At 37.5% G+C, this 14,765-nt stretch overlaps 1 protein-coding gene across 1 annotated transcript in view; it reads right to left on the bottom strand.

The window, feature by feature from the left end:
- The window catches only part of LOC102203684 (cytolysin RTX-S-2), a 2,215-nt gene extending 1,408 nt beyond the window's left edge, over positions 1 to 807 (bottom strand). Inside the window, exons 1-2 of the mRNA XM_005726062.1 lie at positions 699 to 807; positions 307 to 415 (exon numbers count right to left, since the gene is read on the bottom strand). Coding sequence (XP_005726119.1) covers positions 307 to 410 — 104 coding nt within the window. The 5' untranslated portion in view covers positions 411 to 415; positions 699 to 807. The remainder of the gene's footprint in view (positions 1 to 306; positions 416 to 698) is intronic.
- Positions 808 to 14,765: the final 13,958 nt, after the last annotated feature.

Consider the following 14,765-nt stretch of genomic DNA (forward strand, 5'->3'; position numbering starts at 1 on the left):
TTTTTTTTTTTTTTAAATAACAGTGATTCACAAACACTAGGCAGCCAAACCTAATTATGAATTGCAGGACATGTCACTTGTTGTTGCTTTTAAGAGCTTAGAAGCAGCATTTTAGTGAACTTAATGTATAATGTTGTGAAGTTTCCATTGTTCATCACAATGTTTTTCCTGCAATGTCATTCATTGATTTATGTTTTATGAAGTAAACATTCAGCCATTCAGGTCTGGCCCTAAATGCTATCCATTTATTTTCTCAATTAATCAGTTTTACAAGTGTTAAACTGACAAAGACATTTGCAGACTTACTTGGGGTTAATGAGGCAGTAGCTACCGCTGACATTGGTTATTTCTATAGTGCAGTTTCTGTTGGTGGTGAGAGTGGCTGACACAGCCTCAGCTGTTTCTGGCATCTTGACTGCAAGAGAAGCAGGATTGAAAGCTTAGAACAATACCCACTGACAGTTCACCAGCTAGCAGCAACACATTTAATTGCTGAAAAGATTAATTACCTCCAAAAAGCTGGTTTATATCTCTCCTCAAATATAATATTCTCATAAGAATTAACTTAACATGACGTAGGCGTGTTTGAAAACGAGTATACCTTAAGTATACGAGAACAAGAGAAACGTTGTTTTTACAGATGATAACCAAGACAGAAATAAGTTCGAGTCCTATTATAAGTAAGCATAATTAGGTACCTTTTAGAGAAAAATATGTGCGTTGTGCCAGACAGCAGCGTCAACTTCTTTTTCTCAGGTCTTGCAGAGAGCGTCTCCCTTGTGTGATTACACCTCCACAGTGCTTGTGCTAACACAAGCACAGGCGTGTCCATCGTGAAACAAAAGTACCCCATCCACTGTGAGAAATCATATCTCACAAAGAAGCAAGCACCTAATATTACATGATCACAAGATTTAGCAGTAATCTCTACTTTTACTCAGGGGAATAAAAACATTACTGTGCAAATTTTTTACTGCATGGTTAGCATCAAATTTCCAATAAGGTTGTTATTATGCAGCATATTTTAGCAAAATCATACAAAATTACTCCTCTGCAGTTTAAAATTTATCTCACATGTTATTTTCTATGTCAATACTTACTAGATTTAGTGAAAAAAATAGTATTTTAGAATTTCTAGCCTTCCCCATCTTTTATGAGTCCATTTCCATCCCAAAAAATGAATTTAGTAAAACTATTCAAAGCTTGTGGAATATTTTCATGTTCTGTCTTGCTTAGGCTGATGCTACAGTCACTGGGGATTACTCAACTGGCTGCTTGTTTTCGCAAGTGATGACTCGTGATACATTCCTTTGGGAACCTCCAAACATCATTAGCAGTTTTTACACACTTTTTTAGCTCGTTTCACTAAATTCCCATCCAGACTGTGGAATAGAGGAGGAGTTAATTCCTTCTTTCCAGTACAGTAACTAGCAAAAACACTGCATTATGTAACAACACAACACAATACAGTACAGTGTTATATTTTTCCATAAGTTCACAAGGCACGGGGATCTTCCAGAATAAGTTTGTTTGGCGGTGTGTTCATTACTCCACCAAGCAGCTCGAGTAATATGGCAGCTGTTGTGTTCCATTTATCAGATGCCCGGCCCTTGATTTAAATGCTTCAGCTCCTGTGCTTGAAGTCACCAGATGGCACCAAACATGCATTTGCAAAAATACATTTGCACTACACACACTCTTCAAGTTAATGTTTGCTTTCTGATGATTAGCCAGTGACCGTGGCAGAAAATCGCTGACAAACATTAATATATTTAGCATATCCTTCAATGTCCCATGACAACAGCAGTGAAAAGAAAATAAGAAAGAAACAGTGGTCATATTATATACCTTACAATTCTAAAAATCTAAGAGAATACAATATTAATGAGTTTATATAACCAATCACAGTAACATGTTTGAAGTTTCCACACTGGACACTAGAATAACAAATAAACTCAAATTAATCCAAATTAAAGTAATATATTGTCACATAGCAGATTTATTATTAAATGACCACGATACATGGGAAACACTCTTCTGTGACCTCTCCTCTGCTGCCACCCTCAGGCCAGTCTCAATGTTTTAGATGAAACATTTGATCTTGAGTGTTGTTTTAGGAAGGAGTATGCACTTATTAGGAGTATGCATTTATTGGCCTCTTCATTTGTTACACTTTGTTGTATTTTAGGCATATTTAGTAATAAAATAATGGACATAGTCAGCAACAATACTGGTTTCAGATAGGCATTTAAATAATGCTCACTTGGGACTTAAAATATCCTCCACACTGCTACCACCAGTCTGAATGGCTGTTATAAGGGATAATGGCTTTCATGCGTTTATTCTTATTCTTGTTGTTTGCACAAAACCCTGCCCCTGCCATCCAAATGCTGCAGCAGCGATTGAAACTCATCAGCCTAGATATCTTTTTTCCAATCATCCACTCTCCAAATTTGATGAACTCTTGCAAACTGTACCCTCAGTTTCCCGTTCTTAGCTGACAGAAGTGCTGCTGCCCAAAATTAGGTGTGTTGTGCATTCAGAGATAGACTTCGGCTTACCTTGGTTGTAAAGAGTGGTTATTTGTGTGGCATTATCTTCCTATCAGATTAAAAAACAGACTGGCCTTTCTCCTCTGACAAGGCATTTTCACCCAGAGAATTGCTGCTCACTGGATATTTACCCTCTCTTTTTTTGCATCATTCTCTGTAAATCCTAGAAATGATTGTGCAGGAAAATCCCAGTTATAAGTAAATACTTATAAGTGAATATACAGCCCTAAGTACTGTCTCTTTTTAGCTGCACTTTTGAGGCTAAAGGCAGAGATCTTTTATCCTGTATTATGACCCATTTTAGATCACATCCAGAGTAGGTCTGTAAAATTTAAACACACCGAGTTATCTTTCGGAGAATGGTTAATAAAAGGCAATTGGGGATGTGACAAAAGGCAGAACATTAGTAGTCGTGAGTTGCTGAGCCTTTGAAAGTCTTATGATGACAAAGATAAATGCACGCTGAAGACGAAGCCTTATTTGATTATAGCGGCTGCAGTCTCTCAGCCTCACGCCACACATGTTTTTGTCCATCCCTTACGTTCCTTCTTCACTCTGTTTTATGTTGGAAAAGTGACTGTCAGTGGACTGACGCTATTAATCATTTATTTTGGAGGATGATAGATAGCAGCAGAAGCCATCATTATCCAAAAATCTCAGCAGACACTGAACAAATACAGCATTTAATAGGTCCTCCTGAACATTATGTGTCCATCACTGCGCTTGTTTACTCTTCTACCATTCAGCCTTGATTAAAATGTAAAGTGAAATGTTATGTCAGCATGTTGTCACCAGTGAAGTTTTACTGCTCTGAAAATAGCTGAGCTATGAAACACAATCATGTACAGCGGTAAAGGTTGTGCCACAATCAACACCTTGTTGAAATTATATAGCTTAGTAGTACAGTAGCTACACCTCTACAATCAGCAACAACTGCAGTGGGAAGCTGGAAGAGTAAAATAGGAATAGGTCGGCCACACAAACAATATCACAATATTTATGGACTTGTGTCAAATAAAGCGGGGATCATAACAAAAAGTGACTTTCAGTTTTTTACTGGAACACTGGACACTGGAATAAAGAAAATACATTAGAATAAAATAAAATACACAATTAAAAAATAACAACACAAAAAAGCATCAGATGACATCATGAATTGTTAAAAAGTTTGGTTGGTGAACTGTTAGAGTTCTAATTCAGCTCAATTTAACTTTTTTTATATAGCGCCAAATCAAACCAAATCACAACAGTTGCCTCAGGGTGGTTTATATTGTAAGGTAAATACCTTATAATAATGATATTTGAGTATTGTGGCACTAATTATACCACTTTTGCTTCCTTTTTGTACCAGTGTACAATGCAGTATTTGGAAAACGTCAAGTAAACTGAGGTAAGTACAAAGTCTATTCAAAAGCATCAGTTCCTGTCGCATAACTGCTCCATTTTGTACTTATTTAGTGTTTATGAGGCAAACTGAGTGAAGTGCATGGCACAAAGGAGGCAACAAGCTGCAACAATTTCCTGTTCCCCAGCCCTCTATTTGGGTCAAAAGTGCAACAATCTGTGTGCCAGAGATGACAAGAACATTTCAACTGCAATGTAAATGTAATCATTTTAGACCTCCGTATGACTAAATCAAACAAAGACTGACTCGTGTCTTTTGACAGCAGGGGTACATTCAAGCTGAAAATGGTGTACAAGTTTTGCTGTAATTTCCATGTTTATATGTTTTTTCTCAAAATGCTCTGCATCTGTGTACAACGTGTTAGGATCATAACTAGAAAACAAAGCTGTAGCTGCTGCGATATCACACATTGGGTTTTACTCTTAATTCTGAAGCTCAGTGCTGGGATTTTGGCCACTGTCCTGTTAAGTTTGTTTGAGCCGGAAGTTACCATGTCAAGTGCTGCTTGTTTTCTGCATCTTTTCACTTATTTTCTCTCCCTTTTTGTTTACTATTGCCATATTACACATGGACTTGTAAATAATAAAAGATATAGATAAATAAATAAAGACAAGAAAATTGAATTAAAATAAAAATACAAACAAGAGGAGCCTATAGAGAGACTATATAGCTCATCTTGGAAAATTGAATTTGTTTGGCACAACAGTCCATTCAGATGCTGATTCTGACTGCAAGACTTACCAGATATGACATTTAAAAGAAGATGAAGAAGATGTTGCTGTGTCTGCATGAGAGGGTGGCATTCTAACTTATCAGCTTGTTAGCAAGTTGCCTCATAAGCTGTAAAGGTACATTGTTTAGACGCACATATCTGCTGACTGATGATGCAACTACATAAAACTCTTGGATGGGCACAGAGAAAGCAAAGCTCTTTGCCACATAGGCCAGCCAAAACAGTTACACTCATACCTCCAGCATCCAGAAATAGATGATTTATTTTGCATTAGAACTGTTAAGTTTTTAATTTTTTTTAATTATTATTTTTTAATTAGTAATTTCAATTTACAAGTCTATGTGGATTGAGCAAAAGGCAACCTCTGAGGCTAAACAAATTAAGGCTCCATGGACTAGCAGAAGTGCAGATCCTCTAATGGCCACTTGAGGATTCAAAAGGGAGTTAATTCCAGAAGAAGCACATGTTACAATGCCTAATTTTACAGTATTAAAATACATATTAACAGCATGGTAGGAAAAATGGTTTGCAAAAAAAGTGATGCTTGATAGTTTCCCTCTTGATCATAATTATGTTTAGTGTGATGTTAATTTTTATTTTATAACTCATCAACTTGGAGGTGCGTTAGCAGTGTGGCCTCATTAATTGACAGGTGTCCTGACACAGGCAGCTGGAGTCCATCAGCGTCTGCTAGTAGTCATCTGTGCTACTCTGAGCCATTACACTGATGCTCTTCACCGTGTGTGCTGTTGGCGCCTTTTGGGAGATGTTTAATGGATTAGCTGACTAATGTTACAACTTCCTGTGTGATATAGACCAAGAAATTTGTACTCCACTTTTGGTGAATTAAAATCTAGTGTTTTATTAGTCAGTTACTTAGCAAATGATGATAATATGACTTTATGAATACAGGTTGCTAACCACGCTCGCTAGCATTAGGTGATAAATTAGCACAGCACCCTTCATCCATATATGGTAACAAACATGCGGTATCCTAACACAGTGATACATTGGCATATTGATGTCACAGTGGCTAATTCCATAGGGTTCATTTGCTTTTGTAGCCAACCTTAAATGGCCAATTAAGTAACTGAAGTTCTTGGCACTTCCCCATTGATGTTTTTTGTTTGTTTGTTTGTTTAGTTTTTTGTTTTTTTTCTCAGCTCAAGCAAATGGTCCTTGGTTAAATTAAGTTTTGACTCAATCATAGTTTTGTCAGAAGTGTTAAACAGTCAGCAGCAACAATACAGTCAGTATATGCAAGATGCAATATAGGCAAACAATCAGTTGCCATAGGTTCAAGGATTTTGTAACATAATCCTCAGGGATGAACATCACCCAGGTGATGGACATCTGACGTCTGCCAACCGAGACAGGAACTCAGCCGGGTGGGCATGTGCGGACTAGCCAGTCTAAAACAAGATGAGAATTTAGTATACAGTAAAATGAATGCACAGGGGCAGGGATGTGGTTGAACAACTGTTTCTATGACAACATCAATATATCATTAATAAAAAAAAATTGTGAATGTAATATTCTGTGTACAGATGTGAAACTTCCACAGGCTTCCTAATGTATTATGTGATATTAGTCTTCTGATCAGGTGCAATTGCCAGAAATTTTCATGACTGATTAGAACAATGAGGAAACCCTCAAAATTAGCAGAAGGACAGACTTCTTCAGTCACCTGTGTCAGGAGAGTCTAATAAGTAAAGTAAAGTAAAGTAAATGCCAAAAACTGTGTGTTTTATGTCCATTTTCAGACTCAAAGCTACGACTTGCTTGATGTCTGGTTTTGTCCTGACCTCTTCCCAGAATCACTCTTCCACTTCCAAATGTGATATCAACATTATTGAGTTCTGGGATGCAGAATTGGCCACTTAGGATGTGTGAAAACAAAAATCATTGTAAATTGCTCCTCTGCTGCTGGGACTGGCAGGTGTGCCAGACCGATTTTAGATTTGTGTGACTGTAGATTTGAGCATCGGTGTAAAACTGCAACATGCAAGGGTGCTTACATTCTTGCTCTTTGATCATTGAGAAACAAAGCATTGTCCACGATTTATTGTTATCATCCATTATATAGAAGATTTAAATGTTTTATGTAGTAATTGAAAAGTAACAAAATAAGACCAGTTTTGCTTCAGTTAAACACTAATGTCTTATGAGTTATGAGCATATTCACATTCCATCCCCTTATTCAGCACAGCCTATATACTTTGCAGCTCTAATGATGTGTAACATTAGTGACATTTCTCCCTCTTCAGGGAACAATTTGGTTCTGTCTTAATCTCTTTATGTCTGCTGTTATAACTGATGATAACTGTTTGCTTGATGAAGTGCTTATTGCCACTTTAAGGACCACTCACTTTATAAAACAGTGTCCACCCTAAGCTACCACATGTATAAAAAAGTGTTTTCCTCTTTAATGAATCACTTTCAGCCCACGGGCTGTCACTTTTTTTTGCTCCTCACATTTCTTATATTTATGTATCACTTTAAGTGCACTAATATGAAACCACATCACTGTCTGCAATGTAAGAGAGCAAATTAATATACTGTTCAAATACATATACTTCTTATATCTTCTACTGATATGTAATTATTTCTCATGAATTTGCATAACGTTATCTTTTTGAAGACACAAACCGGAGAGGACATTAAAGATTTTTTGAGAGCTCAAACTCTGATTCTACAAATCTATGTAAACATACAGCACCAGATGGGACCAAATGAAAAGGGCAAATCACCGCAGTGTTTATTTTGGGGAAATGCTGCATTAAATCATAGTGTTGTTCCAGGTCTGAGGCAAACATAACATACTCAGTCACCATTAAATTTTGTAATATTGTGTGATCCGGATATTTATCAGTAATAGTTAAAATACACTTTACTTTTAGTGCCTCTGTTATCATTGATAGGGAGTGGATTATCATTTGAAGGATGTAACCACCCTCATCCAGAAGCTATCAAGACATCTTAAGCGGTTATAAAAGATAATAATTTCTATAACTATTACTGCTGTTGACAAGTTCATTAATAAATGCTTAGTATCCGCTTCGAGGTGTCATGGTATCCATGGATTTTTGATATCCATTTAAACATCAATATTGTGTAAATTAGGCATATATGAGAATATATGACCATCAATAACTGTGTAATTGTTCTTTTTTGTATTGTTTTGCACATGTATATTTACAGACTCTCTCATCATCTCTATGTCTTTGCATTTGGAGTTGCCAAACAGACAATACAGAGGAATTTAAAGATGGTTTAACCTTATGTTTTGTAAGATATAGCATCATATCTTACATTATATAGCATCAATCGGAGACATTAACATACAGGGTAAGGGATACAGCCTTGGTATATATACCCCTGCACTATACAGGTTGAGTTATAGGAGATTTCCTTTTTTGGCATTTTATAAGTAAAGTCATATGGTACTATACAATTATTTTGTTGTTGGTGTTAACCTGATATCATTTCTGCTGTCACCTATTTGTCATCTGGCTAATCAGGCTAAAGCTGTGTGATTAAACTGGGTCAGAATCCATGAAATAGTTTTTCTGCGGGTTATTCATCTTGTACACTATTTTGAAACAGTCAGATTTTTAAACAGTCGTCAACAAAAGATTTATATTTAGTGCTTTGTTTCATGTAGGAGCAGAATTAAATGTTGTAAGGTCATATATTTATTGTGTCGACAACACACGGTGATAGTTTAACGTTCATTTTGAGATCAAACATTTTTGTTGTAGAGGCTGCCTAAAATTAAAAAAAGAAGGTAAAAAAGCAATCTTTTGTAAGATTCTCATGACATTCAAAACAAGGAAACAAAAACATCAAATTATTTGTCCTTGTTTTTCTGTGCAAATATTTTGTACCAGCAGGCAATCTGATGAAGAAACATTTATAAAAATCAGAATACTTTTCAGTCATTTCCAAATTTCCATAATTCAAAAGAGGAAGGCTGAGACCTTTGTGATGTAAAACATGCGCACTTTCTCAAATGAAACTTCAGACAATCAGTTAAGCTACAGATTCAATCGCTGAATATAAATGCCCCCTTTTTATATATCATGTCATTCACTGCATAAACTCTTACAATTTCATCCGTTTTGAGAATGGGAGATTCTGATTAATCCCTTCAGTCATCAAAATGGTCTTCAAAGGTAAAGGTTCTCAAACGTGAGGTAATGGCTTGAGGGGAACTGGAGGGGGATTATGCAAACTTCACAGTGATTAATTTTGGCCTGAGATGTATCTGCACTGATGGTAGCCGGGAGAAGAGCATATTGATTGATTGCTGCAGGGGGCGCGAGGTTCTGCACATTTACTTTTTGATGAATAGGCTGTCAGGGCCACGAACAACCAAATATGGCCCTGTAAATGAATGTTTAAGCGATTATGGTATAAGTGTAAATATTACACATCCATTAAGGAGGATTACATTTGGTGCCACTTTGAGAGAGGGGAGGAAATAAAAGGGACAGGCCCACAGAACATCCCACAGCAGAGTAGTTGCATGAGGAAATGTGGTTTTAATCTGCATGTATAATGTTTTAGAATTCTAAATAGGAAAGACCTTGACATTAATCTGTATGTGTGTTAGCGTTTGTGCATGCATGAGAGTAAGTACGCATGTTTATGTAGGCTGGTGTGTGTTTTCAAGAGGGCAAGACTGAAGATCAGGGCTTTAAGTTGACAGAGCATGCCAGTGCATCAACCCGCGCAAATTACCACGCGATAAAACACATCCAGGGTGTTGCACAGGAGGTGAGAGTGGGAATAAATGCCAGCTTCAAAGATGATTTGCGCTCAGCGCGGATTAATTCCCCCACCTAAGAAAAATCAATAGCACTGTGTGGAATAGGAATACATTTGTGTCACCTTTTGGGGACAAGGAAGTGAAAACACAGCTCAGAAGCAGGTTTAGACAATATACATCAAAATGACTAAAACCCAGGCAAGAAGTAAACTGGTTCTGGGGAGCTGCCAGTAATTAAGAGCTTCGTTTCTCTGTATCTCACTTTCCATCCGAAAGCTCCGTGCAAATTTAATGCATTTACCAAAATAGCACTTGACTAATCTTAAACGTTTGAAACTCCAGCATTTGATCACTCAAAATATGTAAATATATTCACCATATTCATCATTCATTGTTCAAAAAACCTCTTTCCATCTCATTTTGGCATTCAAATCTCTACATTTGACCCATGTATCAATTGTCTTCTTGGAAATTAAACATTTGGCTTGATTTAGTTTTAGCTGGAGAGCATGCTTTATGTACTTACCCATGAATAGATTTCAATACTGATAGACATACACACAGAAACATACACCATGAACAACACAAACAGATACTCATTTTAATCACAAACCACCTCAGAGAAGCCCCCCCCCCCCACAAAAAGCACATCAAAAGACAAAAATGAAAACAAATGTGTTTTCCTTACTGAGCATTCTGCTACATTCCTTCTACTTAACAAACATGAATACTAAATGCTGTTGCTGTTTCTGAAAAGAAGTAAACCACCTTGACCTTCACCCTGTGCACTCATATTATCTTTCAAAGACATTCTGGAAAAACATCTGCATCACAAATGCATGCCATATTGTAAAGTTTGCCATCCATTTCCATATCCTCAGGCAGAGTGTCCTCATCCTTGCATTGACTAAATGATAAACACCAGGGCCTCTGTTTGCCACTGATCTTCTGAAGAAAAGACAGACAGGAGATCAATAAGCTCCCCATCCTCTGTCCCATCTGTAGGTATTGGCTTTTCTTCAGTAACCCCCCTCCCTACCCACCTCCATTCGCCCCTAAACCCTACTATTTCCCCAAACTGTGGCTCTGCCACTGCATCTACAAGCTGTGCCCATGCAGTATCTCTGACAGCTTGAGCCTTTCCCTTTCACTCATATGCCCACAACTCTGTGCCGTCCTTCCTGCCACCCCAACCTTCCTCTGTTCCATCCTGCTTTATAAGAAATATAATCCTATTGATCCAAAACCCGATGGGAAGCGTTGATCTGTAAACAGACGAGTGCTCAATAAGAGCTGTCCAGTTCTCTAGAGGAGACGGAGGGATGGTGGGTGTTAGGGTGGGTAGGTGGTGTTATAGGTGCAGCTGGTACTGGAGAAGTGTGCTTGTGAGAAGGGCTGCTGTGAGAGAAGAGCGGGTGGTGGTGGTGGGTCTCAGTATCTGTGTGTCTTGGCATCATTTATCAGTTTTATTGCTTTCTTGTCTTGTTGCTGGCTGCCATCGCCCCTCACCTGGCCCTCCTACTCCTGGTAAACCTCGCTCTCATCCCCGCTGCTGCCTCACTTCGATCTCACTATGTTCAACCCAAGCAATTAAAAGTCCGCAGCTCAGGGTGAACAGATGAAAGGTGTGACATTTTGCTTTTGACTGACGATGAATTCAGAGTGACAGGCTGGACAGATGCATCCAGGCACAGATATGGATTTATTTTTTTCCCCTTGTATTCCCACAATCTGCCCACAACCCCTCCTCTGAATTCTCCTCCCAATTCCCAGCTGTCTTATTTTGCCTCTTCCTGAGGTGATAGGACCTAGCTGTAAGAGAATGTGTCCAGTACCCTACCTTATCCTAAATCATTACTTGACAATTTAAAAGGGCAAAAAGCAATGGATGGCTTTTCCTCAGTGTTTCCATGGTTATTTCTCTTAACCCTTTCCCTTTTGTGGCTTTGATAAAGCGAGTGGGTCTAACTCTACTACACTGTTTCTGTGCCAAGGTCATTTGTCACTGAGAGACTGAAGCATTGACTCCCTATTTAAATGAAGGATCTTTTAATAGTTGTAATTGTTTAAGGTACAAAATTAGTATTGTTTTTGGCCAAATTTTAATATTTGAATCAGATGTGTCATTTTAATACTATAACATCTCTCTCTATATATTTACTCCTAGGACTGCAGTCTTCTGGACAGAGATCTCAGATGTCGTTTCTGGGACCTGCAGACAGAACAGACGCTTGACATCCTGGAGAGATTGTATCTTTTGGCTGGCTTGGGGTTTGCCTAGATGCCCCCTGTGTAGTGTTCACAGTGGTACAGTAAACATTATTTTGATGATTAATCAGTTTGTCATTTATTAACATTAAATGAGCTGATCAGCATCACCGCATTATTGGACATTAGTGCTAGGGACACAAACTGGTGGAATAAACCATAAAGTTAAAGGGTGTCATTGGTATAGACACCCTGAACTCTTCTTACAGAGCGTGTACACATCAGGATAAGGATGACCAGAGCCAATCCAAATTAAGATTTAAGAACTTGTAATCTCTGTGTACAATTACACAAAGTTCTGTGTAAAAACACTGCCACCACATTGAAGCTCAGACTGTCAGAAGAGGGGCTTTGTTGTCAGGTAAATCCACACATCTGCATGTTCTGGCTGTAAGCAATCCTTTATTATAAGTTGGCAATTTTAGCATTCAGTCTAACTCTTCCTGCTTTGGCTTGCTTCCCAAAATGTCACAAATACTGCAAACATGCTGCATACACAGAGATCGGCAGGTCTTGTTTTGCTCTAAAATGGGGTCAGCAGGAGTCCAAGGCACGTGCTGTGCACACAGGAAAAGTTGTTATTTCCAGTTTGACCTGTGACCCATCCAACGATGGACAGGATTAAGCTTTTAGATTTGCAATTAAGAAGAGATGAAAACAATTTCTTTTGGTATAAATATGACATGGACCCACAGGGCCATGCTTAGGTGCATTGCAGAAGGAAAGGTCATTTATTTCTGTTTTAAAAACTGAAATAAATGACATGTGGTATTAAATACATCAAAACCAGTTATGAGTCAGAACAACTCATTCATCAGTGTCCCCAGTTAGCAATAATCATGTGGTTCTCTAGCTCCAATTGTATTTTACTATATTGCCCCAGCTTATAATGGTAACAGAAATACATTTCCATATGGTCAGAGAATAACAGAATTTTAACAGATTTTTTTTCATAGAGACTAAAAATATAATAGTTCAGTCCAAGAACTCCTGGCAAGTAGCAAACCAGACTTGCATTATGAGAAAAGACAGCAACAACAAAAAATAATTGCATGTTGGAGGTTTATTAGCCATGTGTTTGTGTTTGTTTTGAAACGACTAGACTTTTGTGAATTCTGTACGATTTCCAGAAAAGATTATCACATATAAAAGCATAAGCCAAAAAATTAATAAGCAGATTTTCCTCAAATCTGAGCTAAAATTGGATATTTTATTATTACGTTTGGTGGGCCAGCTGTAACCTGCCTTTATTGTATTGCTGTTTTTTTCTATTTCTTCTACTGCAATTGAGAATATTATTGAGAATATTGTTTTTCTGTACAAAATCTGATGTTTTCTGTGCAGTGTTCTCTTTTGTGATAATTTATCACTGGTTGTCCTTTGCTATGTGTGTGTTTGTGTGTGTGTATAAATATTTATTCATTTATTTTCATTTTTACTTTAAATTACACAATTACTTCTACCATGATTTTAAACAGACATTTTCTGTTGTTTCACAAATGGTGAATGTAAATCTCTTACACATTGTAACTACTGTAACAAGTTTTAAAATAATACCAATTTAAATGAAAAAACAAAAAACAAAACCAAGTGCTTAATCTTAGCCACCAAGAACATGCAATTGCCAGGCACCTCGCAGTCTCAAATTTGCTAGCAGACAGATGGCTGGGATATCAAAAATTATAGTCCTGAAATGTCATAAATAGCTTGGTATGTGGTCGAATTAAATGTGTGTTGTTGTAGTATTTTAAACCTTCCATCAACAGGCTGCTCAGGCAATGGCTGAGTTTATTTTGTCTTGTGTGCATTTCCTCTTGAAATAGTCGGGATAACACCATTGCATCATGGTGAGCGAAGTGAAAAAGCTGCATAGCGGGAAAATGCTTGTGCCTGAGAAACAGCCATAAAACAAGCTATTTGAATTAGGACCAGAAGTAAACTGGCTGGGCTCCCAGATGATGAGGAACTTCTTATTTGTAGTTCCATCTCATTAACTGCCAATATCTATCTCAGATTCTGCAGTTACCTATACGATCAGATGTCTTTCATTTAGTATTGCTGCAACAAAATCTAAGCATACTGCTTACCAAATAGAGAGAGACTGCTGCAGTTATTAGTGAGTGATAGATATTGACAAGCAAATTCAAACCAAATGTTGTTGCTGAGCATTGATATGACTGTTACGCTGGGATTAGAAAAAAATTGCAATGTGCCAACATAAGTTTTTACAAAGCACTAGAATTAGTTTATAATTTTAAAAAAATATTTCTCTTATTAATAAAAATATTTTTGTAATTGTAATTCTTACAACTAAGTTAAGATTTTATTATGAACTAATATCTTGGAAAAAGAGAAAAAAGGGACAGCAAAATCCAAATGTGGCCTACAAAACTTTTGGTGCAAGGAAGATAAATTAAGTGCAAGATAGATATGTCTAGAAGTTGCACAGATCTTTATCCTTTATTCACAGCTTGTGCTTGTGTTGTAGAACAAAGGTGTTCAAAGAACATGATGAGATCCCTCAGAGGTAACCTCTACAGTGGTGCTTGAGGCTAGAGAATAAACATGGAGTGCCTTTTTACTCACTTACCTTTTGATTTCTTTGATTGTTTTTAGTCTCCACTAAACCTCCCTACAGGCTTCTGAGCTTTAACTGAAGGACTGGAGGCTTTACTTAATTGTTTTGTTCACTTCAGAAAAATCATTAAGTGTTTGTGTGTGTGAGAGAAAAAGAGAGAGAGAGAGAGAGAGAGAGAGAGAGAAAGAATGTCTATGACGGGCCATCCTCCTAGCAGAAGGGACCTCGGGAATAGGAGATTGATCCATAGACATCCAGTAGAACTCCCAGGCTGTTTTGGCACCTGTGCAGATGGCAGACCTTAAAATATCAGTTTCATCACAGAGGTGAGAGCCTGAGAAAGTGAAACACCAGGCTTCATAATAAAACTCACACCAACATGTTGTCTAGGGAAAGCGAGAACAATGTGCAATGAGTGTTTAGATGTTTAAATCTTTAAATGTGCAGTTTCCATTATT

The sequence above is a fragment of the Pundamilia nyererei genome, unplaced genomic scaffold (assembly GCF_000239375.1).
Source record: "Pundamilia nyererei isolate P.nyererei 1_Seehausen unplaced genomic scaffold, PunNye1.0 scaffold00018, whole genome shotgun sequence".
Taxonomy (NCBI): domain Eukaryota; kingdom Metazoa; phylum Chordata; class Actinopteri; order Cichliformes; family Cichlidae; genus Pundamilia; species Pundamilia nyererei.